Source organism: Nannobrachium achirus (genome assembly GCF_963921795.1).
Source record: "Nannobrachium achirus genome assembly, chromosome: 6".
Lineage (NCBI taxonomy): Eukaryota > Metazoa > Chordata > Actinopteri > Myctophiformes > Myctophidae > Nannobrachium > Nannobrachium achirus.
Window position 1 is genome coordinate 52,602,905 of NC_137815.1, and position 23,870 is coordinate 52,626,774.

The window sequence follows — 23,870 nt, forward strand, 5'->3', positions numbered from 1 at the left end:
AGACTGAGTAGACAAAAATGGTACCATATTATAATGAGCATTAGTGGTGATAACTTATATGGATATGAAATGGTCCTTTAAGAGATTTGTAAGAAGAGAAAAATGTGGGGTCCTAGGATAGCACCCTGGGGAACTCTTTTCAATGAAGTATAGTGATTACTGTAAGTGGTTAAGTTGTTAAAGACTATTACCCATGGATTTGTTTGTTTTATTTTGTTTTGTTTTTTTACTTGTGTGCAATACGTATGTAATATTTTATCAATGAACAGTTGTTTTCCTCATAGATTTTTAGTTGTTTGTAATTGTTTTGTCCTCGGTGTCTCAGTGAAGTGCATCTCTCCACATGGGGTCCGCACCGCGACAGAAAAGGAATGTCACAGAAAAAAAAAAGAAAAAAAAACATTTGCATGGGACATTGTATTCTGACTCTAAGGCTATTCTCTCCCAGACTTATTGTATATTCCCAATACTATTATTATCATTGTTCTAGTGGACAGCTGTGGAATAATGAATGGTAGCATATTAGCACTGACTTAATCAAATACAAATCAACTGAAGTTAAGTTTTGTATTTATCGCCACACCAGAGGATGAAACCAAATCTGTGTTTGGTCATGATGCACTTATTAAACTGGTCTGCAGGCTTGTGGGCCTGAAACTCATTTGGCTCTTTTCGATTTAAGCCCAATCAATACATAGTACAGTCAGCAGAACAGGCAACATTTCTTCGGTTTGGCTGGGTCCAAACTGCACTCTGACGTAAATTATTACTTGCGCCAGCAGAGGGCGCAGGTACTGCATTCAATGTTTCTGTTTCCGGCGGTATCTGTGCGTACGCCGTAGCCAATCAGGGAGCAGCGTTCTTGGTGACGTCACCACCAACAAGTGCGACCTGATATAAATACAACCCACATACATACATACATACATACATACAGACAGCACCGCACAGCACCGATCGCAGTACTTGTGAGCTCTGCTGGCACACAAGTAGGCCATACATGGCCACGAGTGCACAAGGCGCAGGTTGGCACCTCGACAGAGTGCAGTGTAGTTCATATGCTGCAATTATGACTCAACGTGTGCGGGTTGCATTGAAGTTGCATCGCTCCAAGGTTCATATCTTCAAGGTTCATAATCTGCTTCCCTCTGCCTGAAACAGTGCTGAGTCATCAGCATATATCGGATCCAGAGATCAGTTGTGACTAACTATGTCCAGGGGACACTCCTCTCACAGGGGCCACACATAGGCTACAGTGTGTACACAGTATGTGCCGTTGCTTAATACATACTGCCACTGTGTGGAGGCTGCCGTAGAGCCCACAGCCTAGTTGCAGACTCAAAAGATTTGATAACATATCAATTTACAATGTAGGGATTTTTTATTTAACTTTACCTCGTCCAATTTGAGACATTTTTGTAGATTAGTGCATGGCCAAGTTGCACAGTAGGAAAATGCATTTTTACCCAGATCTGTCCAAACCAAGGGTAGGCCTACATTAAAAATATCAGTAACACTTTCTCATAACCTCCAAAAAAACCTCCTGCATAGCTGGAAAAATGACCCCTCCAACGGAGCTTCTCACGGGGGATTCCCGGGGACCACCGCTCCGAGGACCCCCAGGACGGACACAAAGTGGTTGTGCTGCCACTGCAGCCCGCTAAAAAGGCCGTAACTCAGCCCCTGATACTGGTTGGTCCAACTGTTACTTAATAGTTAGTTACTATCTGTCTGTCTGTCCATCACATGTCACGTCACACTTTTGCCCTACTCATATCTCAGCCACCGTTGCCCCGATCCATGCCAAACTTTGCACACACACACCTTGGCTGCCAAACCACAACCTCCCCTCATTTATCACATGGCCCTCTTCTAGCGCCACCATAAGGCCGATTCTTGCCCTAAAATCACGCAACGTGGTACACAGTACCTCTAAAGTCATGTCATCAACATGGATCTGTCCCATTTCCCATATTCCCTCCTGATTGGCTACCATTGCCTTCTAAATAAAGTTTGTGTATGCGATCTCCCGATTAAGGACTACCTTTCTTCACTGACGAAAATGAAATAAAAACAAAATAAAAACTAAGCTGACTAAAAATAAGACTAAATACATTGACAATTTCGTCAACAAATAAAACTAGAATTAAAAGAAAGGTTATGGTTTTCAGCATGCAACCAAGTGTAAAGTCAGGCATTGCAACGCCATCAAGGCCTGCCAAAATACAATGCATTTTAGTCGACAAAATCAACTGTAGATTTAGTCGACTAAAATCGTATACTACTTAGTCTTGGGACTGCTTGACATGACAAGGTTTGAGAACCTGTGTATAAAGTGCAAGTAGGGGCTGTTAAGTCTGACATCATTTTGTAGGCAGAGGAGAACTTTTGGGGCCAAAAGTCCCAGCGCCCGTGAATCTTTTTTTCTTTTTTTTTAAGATTTTTTTTTTTGGGCTTTTATGCCTTTATTGGATAGTACAGTAGACTGACAGGAAAGGGGGGGAGAGATGGGGAGAGACATGCGGCAAAGGTCGTCCGGATCAGGAATCGAACCGGCGACGCTGCCAGGCATCAATGCCTATATGGTATGCGCTTAGACCAGTAGGCCACCAGGCGCCCCCCGTGAATCTTTTTACTATTTTTACTATTTACTAATTTTTCTTCTCTTTCTTGTTGACAGGAAAGTGTTAGAATTATACTTTAGTCGTTATTTTTGTCTCGGATCTGTTGAAATAGCGAGGGACAGATATTGACAATAAATCTGCTTGGAGGTCTGACTACAAAATGATGTCACGGCTTAAAAGCCCCTATATGCACAGCAGCCATATTGGAAAGAAACTGTGCTCTTCTTTACTTCTCTCACATGTGTTACCAATGATAACTAATGAAGGCTCTGTTCTATTCTGGTCAAACTGAGTCAGGGTGTTGATATATTGTGCATGTCAGCTCACTGGAAACACATTGCTACACCAGTGGGTCTCAAAGTGTGGTCCAGGGAGCCTTGTGGTACCTTGAGGTGGTTCCAAAAGTTCAAAAGGTTACAAAAAGTGTAACTCTGAGAGTGGAACCAAATGGACACATTTGGTTCTGCTTTCAGTTACACTTTTTGTATTAACTCAGGGTTATTGGGATCCTTGAAATTAAAAAGGTTTTAGAACCATAATGCTACACTAAATGGAACAGAGCCTCCTTCATTAGTATAGTTGCGACCATAGGTCGCTACTTACGAAAACCTCCAGCTCATCTCTGTCTGTCTGTTTGTCTGTCTGTCCCTCTGTCAGTCACTCTTCTGACCTCACAATGACACCTCATCCCAGCTCAGCAGAAGGTTATAGCTGACCCGTTCTGACATCACAATGATGAAATTAATTCCCTCCTTGTCCCTTTTATGCCCATATATGGAGATCCCTGATGTCATCAATACCATCCCAGCTCAGCAGAAGGATATAGCTGACCTGAACTGACATCACAATGATGTTACAAATGAATAATGTCATCAATATTAAGTCCATATATATAGGCCTATATGGACATATCGTGTCAGTCTCATGTAGTCTGTCTATGACATCAAACATCTATGATGCCAGACGTCAGTCATCTCCATATTTGGGAAAATATGGCTACATTTTGTCCAACTTAAACAACCAACCAGGTCTGTGGACTTTTTTGGTCAAAGTTTATCCCATTAATAGTTTTTAAAAGACAAAGAAGCGGCTGCACACACTTGAGTCAAAGTGCCAATATTTAGTTTAGGACGCAGATGGAAAGTTGATCCCATGCCAAAGCACCAGTGCTCGCCCAGCAGTCTGCTGTCACCCAGGCGGATGCCTGCATGTGCATATAGAGCCTACACTGAAAAACAATAGCTTGTAATTAAAAGAAGACAAAAAGGAAAAAGAATGCAAAAACTAAAAGGAAACAAAGGGAACTGATTCATTTTTTTGGACAGTGAACTCAATAAAAATGAATGAACAAAATTATGATGTGTGAACTATATGAACCTAAACTATCTTATTTAATCTGTCAGTGGTATAAAGTAAATAAGTAGATTTATTTAAGTATGTACTTAAGTACAATTTTTAGGTATTTGTACTATTGAGTATTTTAAATGTACAATACTTTTACTCCACTACATCTCGGATCCAAATAGTGTACTTTTACCTCACTACATTTATTTGAAAACTAGTTAGGCCTACTTTGTAGATTTTATGCATAGCCCACTACCAGCCATTTGAAAATAGCCGATCTACAAGCTCACAATGTGCTGCAAAGCCTGCAATGCTTGTAGATCTGCTATATTCAAAAGATGTTTATAGGCTACATTTGAAAACTTGAAATGGGAAATTCTGCATAATGAGTAGCCTATTTTTTTACTTTTGGTACTTTAAGTGGGCTGCATTTTGATGCCACAACTTTTGTACTTTTCCTGAAGTAAACAATGTGAGTACTTTTTCCACCACTGTATAATATAATCTCATTGTGTGAATTTGAAATACAGTAGGCCTATTAAATAACAGCTCTTGTGAACATGGATTCTTTCCATTACTCAACTTCGCCACTGGGCTACGCTGTTTCCCAGCGTCTGTGGGTTACTTAACGTGTGTATAATTATCTGATGTCATCATCATGAGACAGATGTAGGCGAAAGGTCCCGCTACAGACGGTGGAGTTGATATCAGGTCAGAATATCAATAACAATACATAAAAATGAATATAAACAGGTTTGGGTTTGTGTGTAAACGACTACAGACATTCAGTTGTCATGTGAAACACACCGCCGTTCATGCACAGCTGCACAGGAGGACTTTTAAATCCACAAGCAGACATTTAGCCTATGCTAAAGAGCTGTTCCTGGGTCAAATCAACAAGGTAAGCTCTATTTTAATGATGTATTATTATGATAATAATGATCATTACTGTATGCAATGCATATTGATAAATTAGCTATATCTATTAACATGTATTGCTGTTGATGGAAACTGCAATAATTGATTGATGGAATTGAATCAATTCAATTTTCAATTCAATTAAATTCACACACACACACACACACACACACACACACACACACACACACACACACACACACTCTCTCTTCTGGATAAAGACAGAAGCATATTTAGATCCTAGGACACTTTTTGTGGACATTTTAAGCCCATTTTTGGCTGACATAATGTAACAACTTGCGTTATGATAGAAACAAGAGCTGCTACACACACACACACACACACACACACACACACACACACACACACACACACACACACACACACACACACACAGAGAGAGAGAGAGAGTAAATTATGAGGTCAGCTAAATTTAGAAACGTACTTGAGGAGATGCTTCATGCTGTGTCACGAGATTAACACATTGTTGATGGGTACACAACACAGCTGAAGGTAATAATAACATTAATTGTGGATGATATTTGTAATTACACACTCCTATGGACTGGGGTGGCACCTGTCAGCAGGGAGTGTTGGGCGGGTGGAACAGGACAAGGAAGGCTCTACGTCCTCCTGGTATTGGTGGGGGCTCCTCACTTATGACTATATCACTGCATGGATGCCAAGGGCTTTTAGGGGTACGATGTGACCGGCAGTGACAACACACAAATGTGTGTGGGGAGGAATCAATTGGCATAGTGACTGACTATATTGGGGAAGAAATGGGGGTAAAAAGAAGGAAACAAATAACCATACAATAAAATAGACTACTAGTAGACATCGCAGTAAATTCCTCACATACAGTACGTACTGTATCCTGCTGCACAGGTTTTGCCATGACTGTGTGCTGACACAAAGGCAAACCACACCCCACTACGTGTACATGTTACTTTGACCTTTGACAAAGTGAATGCATTAAATTGACTCCCAACTAAACTCCCAATAAAAAACTGAGACAGAGAGACAGTCAGTCAGTCAGTCAGTCAGTCAGTAGGTCAGTAGGTCAGTCAGTCAGTCAGTTGTGATAGTCAGCCAGACAGTCATAAAACCAAGGTGCAGAGGTCCTGTCTAGAGATCTTCAACCCTGTGTTGTGACTATGATGATTGTTTATATATGTATGTGTATTTAAAAGATATGCCAGTTTGGAAGTGGTCAATGCAGGGTTGGAGAGTACTAGAGTATTATGGTTTATAATAGCCATTCTGTGCAGAACAGCTACTGTCACTTCCAACAAGTACTATAATTGTGACAGACAGACACGTTTCACAACAACACGCCTTGTGTTGTGAGTGTGTTTTTGACAATCACATTGATTAACATTTGATTGATTTGTTTGTTAATCAATGTGATTGTCTTCCAGGCAGAGGTGTTTCCCTACCCAGAAATATCCAGTGAGGAGTTGGAGGAGATCAACCAGTTTGTGGCACCGGTGGAAAGGTTCTTCAACGAGGAGGGTGAGAGAGAAGCCCTCCATTGATCCATCCGTATAGTTCATTTCAAGCCCCTTTTCTCCGCACTACACCTTTTAAAAATGTTCTTAAATTTGATGGAATAATAAGGCTTATTAGCCAGGGACCCCTTTAATTTGATGGAATAATAAGGCTTATTAGCCAGGGACCCCTTTAATTTTATGGATTAATAAGGCTTATTAGCCAGGGACCCCTTTAATTTGATGGAATAATAAGGCTTATTAGCCAGAGATCCTAATATCTAAGAGCCCTAAGATCCCTAATTGCCCTCTGTAACTAAAATGTAAAATGTATAACACCTTGAATATTTCATTTATTTTAGAAACAGTTCATCTGTTACTCAAGAGGGACAATGCCTGTTGCAAGTTCATATTCATCATTCATGCTCATCATATTTTGTCATTTTGTCCATGTGTGGTCTATGGAATGTATGGAATGCATGTGCAAATACAAAGTATTTAATACTTAGAATTTGATATTGATTTGACGCTCATAACCTTTGGTAGTATTACATTGATTTTAATTTCCACATGCATTCAATAAATTCCAGAGGGCTGGACCACACATGGACAAATGACATGGTCAACTTGCGACCAGCATCTTCCCGCTTGAGTAAAAGATGAACTATTTCTAACATAAATAAAATGTTTAAGTTGTATTTAATTTTTGATTTTAGTTGTAGAGTGCAATTATAACAGATTAAGGCTAGGGGTGGGCGATATGGAAAAATACAATATCACAATATTTTCCCAAGCTGTATCACGATACACGATTTTATCACGATTATTTTTCACATTGGTTTTATGGTTAATTTTCAAGTTACTTGACGAAAACTAGACTCTGGGTTCCTTTTGGGAGGTCTAAATTGAAATTTACAAGTATGTAACTGACAGTATACAAATGAAACCTTACGGGTCCATTTGGTTTCATTTGTATACTGTCGGAGTTAAGTGGAGACCTTGACATTTTAAAGTTTGAGAACTACTGATTTAGACCAAAATGCAGGTTTAAATTGAATTCGGCAATGCATCTCTGTATTAATGATTAAACAGGATTTTTTACATGGCTCCCCCAATTGTATCACTATATATACGATACCTCTGAAAAGGCATATCGTGGAGACCTTGTATCGTCTCAACGATAATTATCAACATATCGCCCACCCCTAATTAAGGCATGCAGTATAAGGCTTATTAGCCAGGTATCCCTTTAAGGTACTATTTAAACATATTTTTGATGCATATAGCAAAGGTGCAAACAATAATACTGTATATTGTTTTTTTTTTTTTTTTTTTTTTAACATTCTCCTATGGACCAGTTGTAATTACCGGTATTATGGCCCAGTAGTAGTGGTCCTAGTCTAGACTAGTAGTTGACGTGACAGTCATGTTGTTTGCTTCCAGTGGACTCTGCGAAGATCGACCGGGATGCTAAGATCCCTGAAGAGACCCTGAACGGCTTGAAGGAGCTGGGGTTGTTCGGCATCCAGGTCCCTGAGGAGTATGGTAAGACCTTTAACCACTTAAACCCATTTAGACCAGAGGTCTAGGTTTTCTGAAAAAGTTTTTTTCCCCAAAAACATGAAAATAAAATGTTTCTATTACCATTGTTTTTGCTCAAGGCACTCCTGTAAATATATTTTTCATCCACAGCACTCGTGAATTACATTGTTACTTTACCTTAAATTTATGTTGAGTATGTAAATCCTTCCCTCTAAGATACAGTATGTGACGAGGAAAATCTGTTTCCATTTGGACAGTTCAAAAATAAATTGAAATCTTGGCGTTTGGTGCACCTACAAGTTTACAACATGACACGTGAGTTTGTAGATCTGCTATTTTACCTGGTGTAGCGTACTGTAGGCTGAAAAAGATCGCACCAAGTACAGTGCAATTCACGTCTGTTTTCCTAAGTGGTTAAATAAGTTGATAAATAAGTTGATAAATTCCAAATATTAGTATATTCTGAGGCACCCTGGACTTGCGTCACGGCACATCAGCACCCACTTAAAGAAACCCTGCTATATATTGCCTCTGTCGGGTGGAAACCTCTTATGTCCAAAACTGTTACTTTTCACGATTCAGATCTGCTACTTTTGATGCTTTTGTGTGACGCAGTAGTATGATCAAGTAGGACGTTGATTTACGAAAAAGACGAAAGGTTAGACTATGGAAATAAGTGGTTTCTGCCCATAGGCAACGGTATCTAAAATGACACTTATGCTTTCCTGGATTGAAAGGTATAACTATATGGTTGACGGGAGTCCCTCAGGGCGTGTGTCTTTTCTGTTTTCGCTCTATTAATTATCATTGTCGAAAATAGCCGATCTACAAGCTGGTGTGAGCTTGTAGATCGGCGACGGCGCGTGCAACGAAGTATAAATCAGGCTATATACTCCCATGTATTTATTTAGAAGCTTACATCAAGGATAACAGATTGTTTGTTTTGTTTGCAGGTGGTCTTGGTCTGTCCAACACTATGTATGCCCGGTTAGGAGAGATCACGTCTTTGGATGGATCTATCGCTGTCACACTGGCTGCTCACCAAGCCATCGGTCTGAAGGTAAACCTGCTTTCCTTTAGTGCAGGGCTTCTCAAAGTTATGTGCGGGGACCCTCAGGGTTCCATGGGAGGTTACTGGTGGTCCCCCAGAAAAATCTATTAATATAGGGTCACTATCATTTTAGCCACTTTAAAACTTTCGTTTTAAACCACCATATTCTATTCTATACTTTGGCTTTTAAAATAATAGCAGATGTGAACAGTTCACATCTTAAAAATTCAGGAAAAGAATTGCAATGTTGAATCATTTATACATTTCTTTCAACACAAATCCTCTCTTCTGGGGTTCTCTGGCACAAAATGTTTTCATTGGGGCGTCCACGGCCAAATAAATAGATTCATTTTGGGGTCCTTGTCACAAATAATGTTTGAGAACCACTGGTTTAGTGATTTCAATGTGTCTGCCCATGTTGCCATGCACAGGACTCATGGCTAGAGGGAACCATAGTTCTTGTTAGCATGTATGCTGCTATGTGAGTTTGAAGTGAGGTTGGGAGTAATATACTGTAATGTCAAATGTTGTGTTTTCCAGGGTATTTTGATAGCTGGGAGTGAAGAACAGAAGCAGAAGTATCTGCCCAAACTGGCCTCAGGAGAACACATAGCAGCCTTCTGCTTGACTGAACCGGGGAGGTAAGACAAATCTAGAAGAGGGGTCTTCAACAGGGGGTCCTCCGAGACCCCTAGGTGTCCTCGGAGTTACTACAGGGCCAAATGTCAAATGTTTGTGTGATAGGACTTTTATTTTATTTTTTTATGAACCACTAGCAACCCTAGCATCCCTATTGTGAGGGGAACATTAGCCGGAAATAGCAGATCTACAAGCTTATTTTCAGGCAAAGAGGTTTGGTGTAGAGGGGGAAATCTTTTAATCTGCAACAAACGTTTATACAATATGTATTTCAACCCTAGATCTCCGCTAAGGGTTCCTTGGCCTGAACAACTTTGAAGACACTTGTAGAACCTGGTGCTGGAACGTTTGTCTGCATTTCTTGTATGACACACAGACACAATGAGTATTATTTCTCATTATTATTTCTCACTGGTGATCATTTCAGTGGAAGTGATGCGGCCTCTATCCAGACCCGTGCCACTCTGTCTGAAGACGGGACTCACTACCTGCTCAACGGTTCCAAGGTGAGACACTGCTTCACTGGCGTCTGCTTTGGGACAATCAGGGTTTCCCCCAGCTCTCTCTCTCTCTCTCTCTCCCCCCAATACAGTTAGTAAGTTATTATCTAATCATTCACATGTAGTTTTGGTTAATTTGCTTTGGGCCTCATCACATACAGTACATGGAAATGATTTGGATATTGCTTGCCTTGAACTCTGCAAGGTGTTGATTCCGCGTTGTCGTTTTGTGTTTGTGCTTCTTGGTCAGATCTGGATCTCCAACGGCGGCATGGCAGACATCATGACGGTGTTTGCCAGGACGGAGGTGGTCGACAAGGACGGCGTGAAAAAGGACAAGATCTCTGCCTTCATCGTGGAGCGAGCGTACGGCGGTATCATCAGTGGCAAGCCTGAGGACAAGCTGGGGATCCGAGGATCCAACAGTAAGATAACTACGCACCATAAAATCCTCAGTTTACCTTGAATTTGTTCAAGATTGCTTTATTTGTTCTCCTATCTCCTAGAGACAGCAAAAATGCATAAAAGAATAAAATAGTGCAAAAAAACAAAAAGAAAATCGATATCAATACAAACAAACAAATCCTGGAACTAGAAGAATCAATGTCATAAACAAAAATAAGCATAACAGGATACAAAACTGTATAAAAACGAATTTCAACTGCTCTTAAAGCATGGAGTTAATGTAGATGTGTTGCTCATTCCACAAATGCACGATCCTTACAAGGTGCTTTCACAATAATATATAATAACAATTGACCGATCGCTATGCCCCTCCTAAAGCCGTGCTTGCCCAATGCCACGTTTAGCGACAGGTTACTAAGGCGGGTGCCTTGGCAAGCTGCCATGGCGGCGTGCAGCAATAGCACCCAGCTGCAGACTAACCTGCCACAAACAAACGCACGTCCAGGAAGAAAACAATAGCCTATACTAAAGTCAGATTAACATACAGTACACAAGTGTTACCAGTTATATTTTCTCATGAAGTGCTCCTAAATTATTCCCGTGGGTTTGTGTAGGTCAGTGCAATCCGTTCTGTTTTTGTTTCAGTGTTTGTGACACGGAAGCGAGTGGGTGGGACGTTCGCGAACGAATCGAGTCTGTTGAACGACTCTTTGAAATGAACGGTATGATTCGGTTCACAGTAGGGAGCCGTTCCTTTCTAATGAACAGTGGTGGGAAAAGTACTACATGTCTTTACTTAGGTAAACATATCAATACTGCAATCAAGTTTGGAATGTTATTAATGTACTAGAGTAAAAGTAAAATAGTATTGGTTTCAAAATGTACTTAAAGTACCAATATTAGAACGTACTCATTATGCAGAATGTCCTGTTTCACAGGTTTTCCAATGAGTAAAATGTAGAAAAATCATTTGCAAATAGCCGATCTACAAGCTCACAATGCATCGCAACGTGACACATTGTGAGCTTGTAGATCACCTATTTTCAAATGCCAGAAATGTATTGGCCAAAATGTATAGGCCTATGGGTGGAAGTGATTTACAATCATAATCAAAATCTACAAAGTAACCAGTAACTAAAATGAGCCAGTCTTTTGAACGGCTCTTTGAAAGGAACGGATCTCAGAGATCCGGTTCACTTCAAAGAACCATAAATCCCACCTCTATCTAGCAGCCAGACACCGATGCGCGCCGCCATGGCAGCTTGCCAAGTCAGCTGCGTTAGTAACCTGTTGCTAACTTGGCATTGGACAAGGACGGCTTTAGGAGGGGCATAGCGATCGGTCAATTGGTGTTAATGAAGGGAAGAAATGATCACGCAAAATAACGTTACCGAACATATTTTTAGAAGTTTAGTACTTGGTGTGAATGGCCCTTCCTGAGTAAAATGTATTCTCAGTGTTTGGTGTTATCTGTGTTATGCTTAATAACATTGTATTTTTTTATTTTGATCACCAGCCTGTGAAGTAACGTATGACAATGTGCCAGTACCGGTGGAGAATGTCATTGGAGAAGTTGGTGGTGGATTCAAGGTATCTTATTATAATAATAATAATATAATAACAACAACAACGATAATAATAAATATGAACACCAACACATACAGTATGAAACTGTGAGATTTGGACAATGTTAATGAGCTCCTATTTGTTGTTGCCAGGTTGCTATGAACATCCTGAACTCGGGAAGGTTCAGTATGGGCAGTGCTGGGGCAGGAATGATAAAGAAACTCATAGGTAAACACCATGTATCCATTTCATAAATCATTAATTAATGAACAATGTAATAATTAGGTTTTTAGATGTTGTTGTATTTTTTTCTCCTGATCTGTCTCTTTTGTAGAGCTGACAGCTGAATATGCCGGAACTAGAAAGCAGTTTAACAAGAAACTGACTGAATTCGGCATGATTCAGGTAAGGCAAGTTCATAATGTTTAATGTTTGTTTCAACCACACAGGAATAAAAAAGGCATTTAACCACTTAACACCCTGTATTGACAGTACGTAGTCCCCATGTACTAGACTTTTTCCTCTGCACACCAAATCTCTTTGCAGAAAATAACCTATACTACAAGCTCACAATGAGCTTGTTGATCTACTCTTTTCAGGATTTTTGCCCCAGAATAGGAACGTTAGGGTTAAGTGGTTAAAAAAAGAATGTGGGAAATCTAGTAGCATAACATTTCTACTCATCGTAGGAGGAGTTTGCAATGATTTGGTGTGTGTGTGTGTGTGTGTGTGTGTGTGTGTGTGTGTGTGTGTGTGTGTGTGTGTGTGTGTGTGTGTGTGTGTGTGTGTGTGTGTGTGTGTGTGTGTGTGTGTGTGTGTGTGTGTGTGTGTGTGTGTGTGTGTGTGTGTGTGTGTGTGTGTGTGTGTGTGTGTTGCAGGAGAAGTTTGCGGTGATGGCCCAGAATGCATTTGTGATGGAGAGCATGGCGTACCTGACAGCAGGCATGATGGACAGGCCAGGTGTTCCTGACTGCTCTCTGGAAGCTGCCATGGTCAAGGTCAGAACCCCTGGCTCAACACCTTGCTCACGGAATCATGACATCAACTCTTTTGAACGCCGGTGACAAGTTCGTTTGTCATTTTACGCAAGGCTCATGCTGCCACGGCGAGTGCTCGTCAGATCCTTATTTAGGCATGGAAGCATAGAGGGTGCTTGTCCACAGTCTGTGAATGATCCCATCAGCACCAAAAGTCACGTGATCTGAACGAAACTAAGATGGTTTACTTTCGTAAAAAAAAAAGGAAATCGGAGTGGCGGGCGAGGCGTGAACGCGTGCCTGCGCGCGTCTCACACCGCCGGTTTGGGTACGTTCATTGAAAATAATGGGGGCGGCTGTTTTTACGCGCACCGTCTGCAGCCGGTGTGTGTCCCCCTTAACACAATTAGTGCCTCTTAATCTGAAGGTTGCTTGGTGCCTCGGTGCCACGCCGTTTCCTCCATAGGCCGCCGCTATTATTTTGAAGGGCTGGAAGCACAGATATAAAAAGCTAGATACCTCCTCCGCCGCTGCAGTTCATTAGCACGACTGGTCAAACACCTCTGGCGGAAGTGCATAACTGTGAAACTGCGGAAGGCACTCTGCCCCCTCCAATGGGAAAGAGGGAGTCCTGCCAGTCCTGCATCTGATTGGACTACCGAGCTTCCCATTCTGTGACGCACAAGGAAGCATCCTTCAGAATTCCCAATAGCCCCGCCTCAGAATTCTGGAGGCTTGCGTAGAGTTATTGGGAGGCTTGCCAGGAGTCTTGGACCAGCACCCCCCAGCCGGAAGAGGCGTCTACCTTTCTATGTCTGTGGCTGGAAGGGGGTTGTTTTTGTTTTTTTGGATTATCACTTGACGGCAACGATTACGTCATCTAGTCACATGACAGTGTGGGTCCAGAAGGGAAACATGGCTGCGCGCATCCCGTGTCTAGAGTGTGCAGAGTGGAGCCCCCTTTTTGTATACAAATGTCTTTTATGAGTTATTGAAGTTTCTTTATGGGCCTCTCAATGGATTTACTATGGAGGAGCTTCACTTCGCGTGCACGCCCGACGTGCGTTGTAAACAAATCGCGGACATTGCCGATGCGGGCGGGACCGGAGCGACGTACAGTAAGTGATAATATCTTTACTGTATATACAGTAAGATTCACAGTCCTCACCGTCAACGGCGCCATGGTATTAACCCTTTCAATGACGGTGAGGACTGTCAACGGCAGCAGAACAGTTAAGACATGTGTGTGTTCAGGTGTTTAGATCACATTTGTGTCCCATGTTTCTACAGGTGTTTAGATCACATTAATCTGTCCTATGTTTCTACAGGTGTTCAGCTCAGAAGGAGGATGGATCTGTTGCAGTGAGGCTCTGCAGGTCCTTGGGGGTTTGGGTTACACAAAGAACTATCCATACGAGCGCTACCTGAGAGACTGTCGCATCCTGCTCATCTTTGAGGTACCATTGCTCAGCACAACACAGTTATGACATTAAAACCCATTTAGGCCTAATCTATAGTTAGGCCTAAATCAGAAATTAGCCTACAAAAACAAATATGTTGCTACATACTGTACATGTACTGTAAGCCCCTCCCATACACTAAAATGTGTTCCCGGCCTGAATGGGTTAGGACCTACTGACCTACTGTCAGCAGCATGTTGAGCTCATTGACTGACATTACTGACTGACAGTCCCCCTTTCACATAATGTAAGCTCCATTCAGCTTCAAACTCCATGTTTACTAGAGATTTGATGACATTTATTGATGACATTGTTTTCTTACAGATTCCGATACTCATACCGTATCTTGCGTATCAGTCGATACAGATTAGTACATACTGTATAATGCACTTTCACTACAAACCAAAATATAAGGCGGGTTTAAGGTGTTGAAAGCCTAATCTCCGTGGTGGAAATACTCCCAGCCCCCCCGGAGTTCCTGGCACAGATCATATTTAAACTTTATGATTTTGGGGGGTCCCCAGATGTGGGTGACAATTTAAGGAATTGTAAGACTTTTTAATACCTAAAAAGTAAAGAAAAAGGCCATTACTGAATCAAAAGTAATCAACAAATGATACTATAAACAACAACAACAACACAAAACAATTGTCTAATAATATAAGAATGAGGCAAAGATTTTGAATTGTAAAAAAAAAAAATGTTTTTTAGTCAAACTAAAAGTAATGCATCAACTCCTCTCCAGTTCAAATATGATTACTTTTGGGGGACCAGCCTGAAAAGGTTGAGAACCACTAATGTAATGTGCATTGATTGTTTCTACAGGGGACCAATGAAATCCTCAGGATGTACATCGCTCTGACTGGAATGCAGTACGCTGGCAAGATCCTGACGGGGAAAATAAAGTAAGGATGTGCTAATTGTTAACTAAACTAAACTAAACAGAGTCTTTGTCTGAGTTAAAAGTAGGTAGAAGCCCCCTCACGCTTTTACAAAAGTTATTTTTTTCTTAATGCAGAAAACTGACCATCATCTTTGACAGTCGGTTGGACTGAAACATTGTTCTGTTTAAAAAATAAAATAAAATCTGTGTAAGTGAAGAATTCTACCTCTTCTTGTTTTTTTCCTACGCACCTGTCATTGTAAGTAGGTGTGCAAATTCAGGACTCTTTCTATTCACATTCATTTTGTACATTGCCAGATTTGAATGATGCCAGGATGTTCCATTGTAGCTAGTAGCTACAGATTTTTATTGTACATGTTGTGTTCCTTTAGGGAGATGAAGAAGGGGAATATCGGTGTTGCTCTGGGCATGCTGGGGAAGAAGCTCAAGGACTCTATGGGAGCAGGCAGCGTGGATCAGGGTCTGACGGGGAAGGATGGAGTGGTGCATCCCAGCATGGCGGTAAGACATCCATCCCTGATATGTCTGTCTGGGTGGTGAAGAGCAGTGGGTCCCCAACCTTTTGAACCCATTTAGTTTCAAATGTTTTTTATTTGAGCAAATTACGTTAAGTCATAAATATACAAAAGTATACATAAAAGTATGTATACCTGCAACAATGCATGCTCTTTTTTCACACAATCAAAAACAAAAGTTATACATATGAAAAACACAATAAAACTATTAACAGAAATAAATAATAATATATACAATACAAACAATACAAAACATACAAGTCATGATCCTAAGAAGTATCACAGTAATGCAATATGAAGTGAATTTCTGTTAATTCTATAAATGTCTCTGAAAGTCCCATCCCCTTCTCACCGTCCCTACTCCACCGTCATTGACACTTTCGGGCAGCAACCTCTTATATCCATATTCTAACGTTTTGTGTTTTTTCGTACATGAATGCCCTACTTGATCATACTACAGCGGCACACAAAATAAAACATCAACAGTAGAAGGTGTGAAGCGACACGTCTTGAGCTTTTAGATCTGCTAATTTAGCTGTTTTTGAATTTGAATCCTGAAAAGTAACAGTTTTGGACATATGAGGTTTCACCGACATAAATGATTATGCTTTTGCTACATGTCTTTGTCTTTGTTTACAGGACAGTGCAAAGAAGTTGGAACAGAATGTTGCCTTTTTTGGTACAACCACAGAGAGCCTGCTCTATCGATATGGAAAGGTAGGGGTTTTGTTTTGTTTTGTTTTACTTCTCACAATGTATTATGATGGAAGAGGAAAAGGCCACATAACTTTTAGTTCCTGTTCAATCAAAGCTTTCGCTCCGTACATGAAAAGATGTTCAGTTTCATTTCACAATCTGTCAGGTGTGCAGTAGGTGCATGTTCTTCTCCTCAGTGGGTTGACCAGCTGATCTGAACTTGCACAAATTTGCATTGATCATTGGCATTGGCAGGGAGAAAGGAAGCTGATTTTGTTATTTGTCCTAATTTAAGCCTATTATTAACATTTTAGCCACAGCCTGCTAGGAGATCTGTGGTTGCATACCCCGCAGGCTATGGGATCTTTTAGTCCTCATCCCTGTCTATAGGCTATGGGATCTGTGGATCTTGGACTTGATCCTGGTGTGTTTATTAATTCCCTCATCTTTTGTGTTGTCAGACCATCGTAGATGAGCAGCTGGTGCTGAAGAGAGTAGCAGATGTTCTCATCAACCTGTACGCCATGACCGCTGTTCTGTCCAGAGCTTCAAGATCTATTAGCATAGGACTGAGAGACCATGACCATGAGGTGCACACACACACACACACACACACACACACACACACACACACACACACACACACACACACACACACACACACACATGCACACGCACACTAAAAATAACTACTCTTGTGATGTGATAAACTGGTCTCACAGCAGACTAGACCTAGAGAACCAGTTTTCTCCAGAAAAGCACTCAATGTGTTAACAAGAGCACAGGGACTGATGAAAAGATACTCAAAAATATTCTGTAACTACGGTAGGAAAGATGTGTTGCTTGTGCTTTAATAATGTTTTGCTCATCTATTGATTGCCTAGATCTGAATCTGTGAATTATTTAAACTTCAATGCATCTGATCTCTATTGTGGAAGCCAAGCTGCTTCATAGAGATTATGGCCCATGTCAAACCGAGATCCAACTTACACTTTTGCACTGTAGGTATTTGGCGGACATTCTTATCCAAAGCAGCTCGATACGCAGTGCAGACTGCTAGGATTCAGCAATAGATGTGTTTTATTGTTTTGTTTTTGTTACAGACAAAAAGAAATATCAGAAAAACACATCTGTCAGTTTTCTCCATTACGTATATTTTCCTCTACCAACTACCTCACCCCATTTCCTTGTGATGGTTTTCTTACCTGCCGCTAATACAAATTTGACCAAATAGCTATCCTCCCATAGCCTGACACTCAGCCTGAATTGACATTTCGTTTCACTTAATCGCCAAAACAAAAAAAGTAAAGGGGCGTGGCTAGCGATTCAGGGTCTGGAACTAGGCTAATCCTCCCATTTTCTTCCAATAAATTACACACATACGTTACCCTACAGTCCTCCTTTGGAACCTCATATGCCAGTATCTTTTGAATTTTCTTGTGTGTCATTTTTCTAAATGCCTCTATTTTATGGCATTTCCAGTTTTTTTGAGTTAACTTGCTTTTTCTCCCATCGTCCAGGTGCTGCTTGCAAATACATTTTGCACTGAGGCGTTCTTCAAGAACAACTATCTGATGACACAGTTGCAGAAGCGTGAGTACAACAGGCGTTCCAATGTAGATTCCGATTTAGGCCACCGATTACCCATGTTTTTACCATTATTTTGTGAAAAGAAATGATTAAAGTTTCTATTTGAGAAATGTAACTTGTGGGCAAACAAATAAATAATCTCAAATTACTACAAATAAATGCAACCTAACTGAATTTTATTTAACCTTAAGTTCCATCCTTAACTTTTCAATTAGCAGTTCTACAAGCTTGCAATATAATGACATGCCAAAAATAGGGACGTCAGGTTGACAGTGGTTAAAAGTCAGGACACATCAGTTGCACAATTGCAGATACTAACTAATATTGGCCGTTCTAGTCCATTTTATGGTGTGGTTTTGTACAAGCCTGTCACGATTATTACAAAATCGTCTAATCACAATTATTTGAGATAATCACAATTATTTTTGCATAATCGTCATAATCGTTTCCATCTTATTGCCTCTATGTATTCTGTATTGTTATTGTCTCCACCAGCCGAAGGCTGAGGGAGAGTATGTTTTCCCCTCCGTCCGTCCGTGCGTCCGTCCGTGTGTCCGTGTGTCCGTGTGTCCGTGTGTCCTCGCAGTTTGTGTGCAGCTAATCTCAGTCACCGTTGGCCCGATCGCTGCCAAACTGAGCACACACACTCCCTGGATGCCAATCTAGAACCTCTGCCCCACATTTTTCAAATCAGCCTCATGGTGGCGCTATAACAGGCCGATTTGTGTGGCCTGGTTGTTACCAGCTAATCTCCGGCGCCGTTGGCCCGATCGCTGCCAAACTGAGCACACACACTCCCTGGATGCTAATTCAGAACCTCTGCCCCACATTTTTTAAATCAGCCTCATGGTGGCGCTATAACAGGCCGATTTGTGTGGCCTGGTGGAGACCTGTGCTCGGAAGAGCACTGCTTCTAGTTGTTTTCTGTATTGACTGAGATAAATAAACGAACAAACTAACTAAATGTTAAATTGTTCATAGATTTTCAAATATTTTAAAACATGTGCGTGTAGATCAGATAAGGATCAGCTAACGATTTTTTAAAAACACATTTTTGGACACGGCTCCTACAGATTTTGCCCTAAAATCACACAAAGCCGTACACAGTCTCTACAGTACATGTCATCAAAATGCATTTGTCCCATCTAGCGCCACCATCTGGCCGATTTTTTTAAAACACATTTTTGGACACTGCTCCTACATATTTCGCCCTAAAATCAGATTTCGCCCTAAAATCACGTAAAGTGGCACACGGTATCTCTAAAGTCATGTCATCAACATGGATCTGTCCCATTTCCCCATATTCCCTCCTGATTGGCTACCATTGCCTTCTAAAGTTTGTGTATGCGACCTGACGGTTGCTTATCTCCCAATTTAGAGAGTCTTACTGGTTTTAAGTATACATTTATTCAATATGTCAGTCATTTCTTTATATATTAAGGTTAATTGTCATAGGTGCCCTGTGCAACTTCAACGCCAAACAGAAATGTAACTTTTATTCATATATTCCATTGTTCAGCTGCAAAAACACAAATAGTTAATCGCGGTTATTTGTGTAACAACAATTAATCGTCTTGTAAAATGTCATAAACGTGACAGCCCTAGTACTGTCTTCTAGAAAAATGGGTCTGTGGTCTGTGTTATACATTAGGTCTACATCCACATTACTAAACCCACCTTGTTTTTCAACAGCATTACAGTTAAAAAATACAGTCTCTTGTTCGACTGTTCAACTGTGTTGAAACAGACTTTGCAGTAAGGACAGTGAAATGTATTTCTGTGTGTAAGGTTTGGCATACGTTGTAACATGGTGTCCCGTTGGTTCCAGATTCACCAGAGAACAACGATGCCAACATTAAGAAGATCGCCCAGCAGGTGCTGGACAAGAGAGCCTATATCTGCTCCCATCCACTAGAGAGGACATTCTGAACTGTCTCTCGTCCTCTGGAGAGGACATTCTGAACTGTCCAACTGGAGTGTTAATTAAACTCTATGTACAAGTGTCCCTTTTACAGAGAAGGTTCAACCTAGGCTAGCACTCCATGTTTTCCTGTGCATTTTGAAATACCATGGTTGGTCTTGACTCTGACTGTTCTAAAGAATAACTGTAACTATGTTCATGCAGATTTATAAGTTAACGTCAAAGATGTACTTTGATAATGCCTTTAATAGCCCTGATATAAATAATAAATGTTGTATAATACTGGGAGTTATGTTCTTTTAATTTACATGATGTGTGAAGTGCTTCTTATCTTTATACAGCAAAGTGAGGAAAAAGGACTCAAACACCCCAGAGTTAAAAGTACTGTAACACTCGGGTCATTACAGTGTACCGCCACAGTGTGGCAGTACAGGCACAGATCTGAACAAGATGCAAGGAAAACATATCTCCCTCAATAGAGTGATCTTCATATGTAGCCTATGTTATGTTGTTTATGTACACTTATACATTATTAAATGTATATATGTTAATTCACATTTTACAGAATATTAATACCGGTTACTAGCTCATACAACATTCAAATCCCAGGTGGTCCAAGTGTGGTGTAAGGCTTGGCATGGACACAGAATCTCCCTGTACATTAAACTGTTTAGTTTCTTCTTCTTTTTTTTTTACAAAAAAGAAATAAAGATAATCTGTCCTCTGTTTCTAACTTTCGTGATAAGTGAATTTCCCTCATGGGTTCAATAAAGGCCTGTCTGTCTACTAGCATACCTGCCAACCTCAGCCCGTCAGAAGACAGGAGATTTCTTGAGGGGGGGTGGGGGGTCATGACTGCAAAAAGTAGGCACACAGAAATTGATTTGATGACTTAAGCAATGTAAGATCTTTAATAATAATGCAGTCATGACCTAAATGAATATCTGTGTATGATGGCATGCAATGGCCCCACCCTTTAAGGGGGGGTCTGGGGGTCCTCCACCAGAAAATAATTAACATAGATGTAATTTCCAGTGTTCTGGTGAATTTTGGGAGTTTGACACCTCCAGGAGAAATTCCCACAATTTGTTGTTCGTCTAATAAGACAAAAAAAGACAATTTTGTTTCAAGCAGCAAGTAGCTTAATGAGTTAGGATACTGAGCTAATGATGCAAAGACTGTGGGTTCAAGCCCCACTGACCACTGAAGATTGACTTTAAAGACTGATTTCCAGCAGAATAACTTATGGTTCGTGGTTCCAGTTCAGAAAGCATTGTGAGATGACCTCGCCGTGCTCTATGAAGTAGAATACCTTTAATAGGTTTGTTCAAATCTGGCCATGGTCGAGGCGGAGTCTGCTTGGGGTGTGTGGGCAATGCATGCAAGATCATACAGAAGTCAAGATGTCTTACTTTGCATCAAATTTGTACACCATTTGTCATTTTAAGGCTGAAATTGTACCCACGCTAAAGCAAGCCTGATAAAAGTAAAAAAATGTAACAGAACACAGGGAAATATTATATTTCTGTTAAGACGTTTTGCGGGGAACCCCAGACCCTCGTTGTGGAGGTCCGTGCACCCCCACCGACCCAAAAAATTATGTCCCAAAATCAGGCAAAAAAACTGGAAAAAAGTGATTCCCATCAAGGCGAAACACCTGGAGAAAAGTGAGTCACAAAATCAGGGCGAAAAAAGTGAGTCCCATCAAGCGAAACACCCGGAGAAAAGTGAGTCCCAAAATCAAGGCGAAACACCTGAGAAAAGGTGAGTCCCATCAAGACGAAAACACCCATAGAAAAGTGAGTCCCATCAAGACGAAAACACCCATAGAAAAGTGAGTCCCATCAAGGTGAAACACCTGGAGAAAAGTGAGTCCCAAAATCCCCCCAAAAAGTGAGTCCCAAAATCAAGGCGAAACACCTGGAAAAAAGTGAGTCCCATCAAGGCGAAACACCCGGAGAAAAGTGATTCCCAAAATCAAGGCGAAACACCTGGAAAAAGTTGAGTCCGATCAAGACGGAACACCCGGAGAAAAGTGAGTCCCATCAAGGCGAAAAACCCGGAGAAAAGTGAGTCCCAAAATACCAAAACATCCCCAAAAAGTGAGTCCCAAAATCAAGGCGGAACACCTGGAAAAAAGTGAGTCCCATCAAGGCGAAACACCCCGAGAAAAGTGAGTCCCAAAATACCAAAAAAATCCCCCAAAAAGTGAGTCCCAAAATCAAGGCAAAACACCTGGAAAAAGGTGAGTCCCATCAAGACGAAACACCCGGAGAAAAGTGAGTCCCATCAAGACGAAACACCTGGAGAAAAGTGAGTCCCATCAAGGCGAAACACCCGAAGAACAGTGAGTCCCATCAAGGCGAAACACCCGGAGGAAAAAAAAACTCATGCAAATGAGGTCCAAGTCAGACCTCTGGAAGGCTAATCTGTCTGTAATCGAGAGATTCTAGGCTGAATCAACATTTATATTTTTATATTTAAAACTTGAAAAAATGTTGCTCATTTTTTTAATTGATTTAGTTTTGTACAACAAATGGATATTTTTCCACGTAGACCTCCTATTAGGCTAACCTAACCTAATTCAAAGTGAAAGTGAACTATCTAAATAAAAATAAATAAAGAAACAATAAAAGAGTAAATGTAACCAAATGTACCCATACATACCTCTAATTATAACTCTCAATTAACTCAGAGGGTCCCTAGACCCCACTTTGAGAACCACTGGTTTATATCTTGTACCATAATGCATAAAGAAGAAGTTGAAGGGTGAATTTAGGTCTAATAACGACATAGGCCTACTGCAGTCTGCTCATTTTCAAACCACACGATTATTTTCCACCATTCCTCCAAGAGGCATACATTTATTCTTTTGTTTTTAGGAGAAAAAAACAAAACAAAAAAAACACAACAATGTAACAGTGTTACAAATGAGTGACTCCAATCTCCATGTGTATAATAGTAGCCTACATAGTGCATATTAGTGGTCACCAGGGATCATCGCCCTGCTGGCTCTTGGTTGACATTTCTGTAAAAATTCTATTTTTGCCATGGACAGAAATAAGTGGAAAATAATATTAAAAGAAACACACAAAGAGCTATAGCCTTAAATTACCGTCTCATAGCCTTCATATTCTGAGGAAAATCTTGAGACTGACATTCAGTAATAATTGGATCTTATGATAAAAATAAGAACATTATAATGTTATGTATAAAAAACAAAACAAAACAAAAAAATGCCATGGACAAGGACAAGTCTTATGTGTACTGACACATTGATGACCCCTGGTGGTCACAGTCTCATTTAACCGAATTGACAAAGAATAACCTATTTTCTGCATATTTCTTTTATGTATTTTTATTTGTATTGTTTTTTGTAAGTACCTAATATCATTTCAGTTAGTTTTAGTATTTTTTGTTAATTTTAGTCTATTTTTAACCAAAACAAAGTTTTGTTTCAGTCCTGACCTGCTCCTCATCCTCTATCAACAGGTTAAACCTCCTGCCTCTTCGCATCCTTTTCATAGAGCTCCTCACTGGACTGGATGGAGCTCCTGTTCTAGGTCATTACTTGCGCCAGCAGAGAGCGCAATACTGCGTGTGTGTGTGTGTGTGTGTGTGTGTGTGTGTGTGTGTGTGTGTGTGTGTGTGTGTGTGTGTTTAAGCCCGTAGCCCAATCAGGGACCAGCATTTCTGGCAACGTCATCATTAACAGCCAATGAGGGACC

General features: G+C 40.7%; 1 protein-coding gene across 2 annotated transcripts; it reads left to right on the plus strand.

Moving 5' to 3' along the window:
• Positions 1-4,647: 4,647 nt before the first annotated feature.
• acad9 (acyl-CoA dehydrogenase family, member 9) lies at positions 4,648-20,412 on the plus strand. 2 transcript variants are annotated; one of them, XM_080727747.1, is made up of 18 exons: positions 4,648-4,869; positions 6,308-6,401; positions 7,820-7,921; positions 8,872-8,978; positions 9,510-9,610; positions 10,036-10,114; positions 10,359-10,533; positions 12,030-12,103; positions 12,232-12,307; positions 12,414-12,484; positions 12,958-13,077; positions 14,385-14,513; positions 15,342-15,421; positions 15,792-15,921; positions 16,575-16,652; positions 17,093-17,221; positions 18,152-18,228; positions 20,050-20,412. In XM_080727747.1, exons 1-18 carry the CDS (start codon positions 4,708-4,710, stop codon positions 20,078-20,080), a joined length of 1,815 nt encoding a protein of 604 aa, XP_080583873.1. In that variant the 5' UTR covers positions 4,648-4,707; the 3' UTR covers positions 20,081-20,412. The 2 variants fall into 2 exon arrangements, with proteins under 2 accessions (XP_080583873.1, XP_080583872.1); XM_080727746.1 differs by having other exon boundaries at positions 18,152-18,224.
• Positions 20,413-23,870: the final 3,458 nt, after the last annotated feature.

Coding starts and splice junctions, on each gene's coding strand:
- acad9 (XM_080727746.1), top strand. CDS start 4,708: ATGAATATAAACAGGTTTGGGTTTGTGTGTAAACGACTACAGACATTC. Junction 4,870..6,307: donor TCCTGGGTCAAATCAACAAG/GTAAGCTCTATT, acceptor ATTGTCTTCCAG/GCAGAGGTGTTTCCCTACCC. Junction 8,979..9,509: donor ACCAAGCCATCGGTCTGAAG/GTAAACCTGCTT, acceptor TGTGTTTTCCAG/GGTATTTTGATAGCTGGGAG.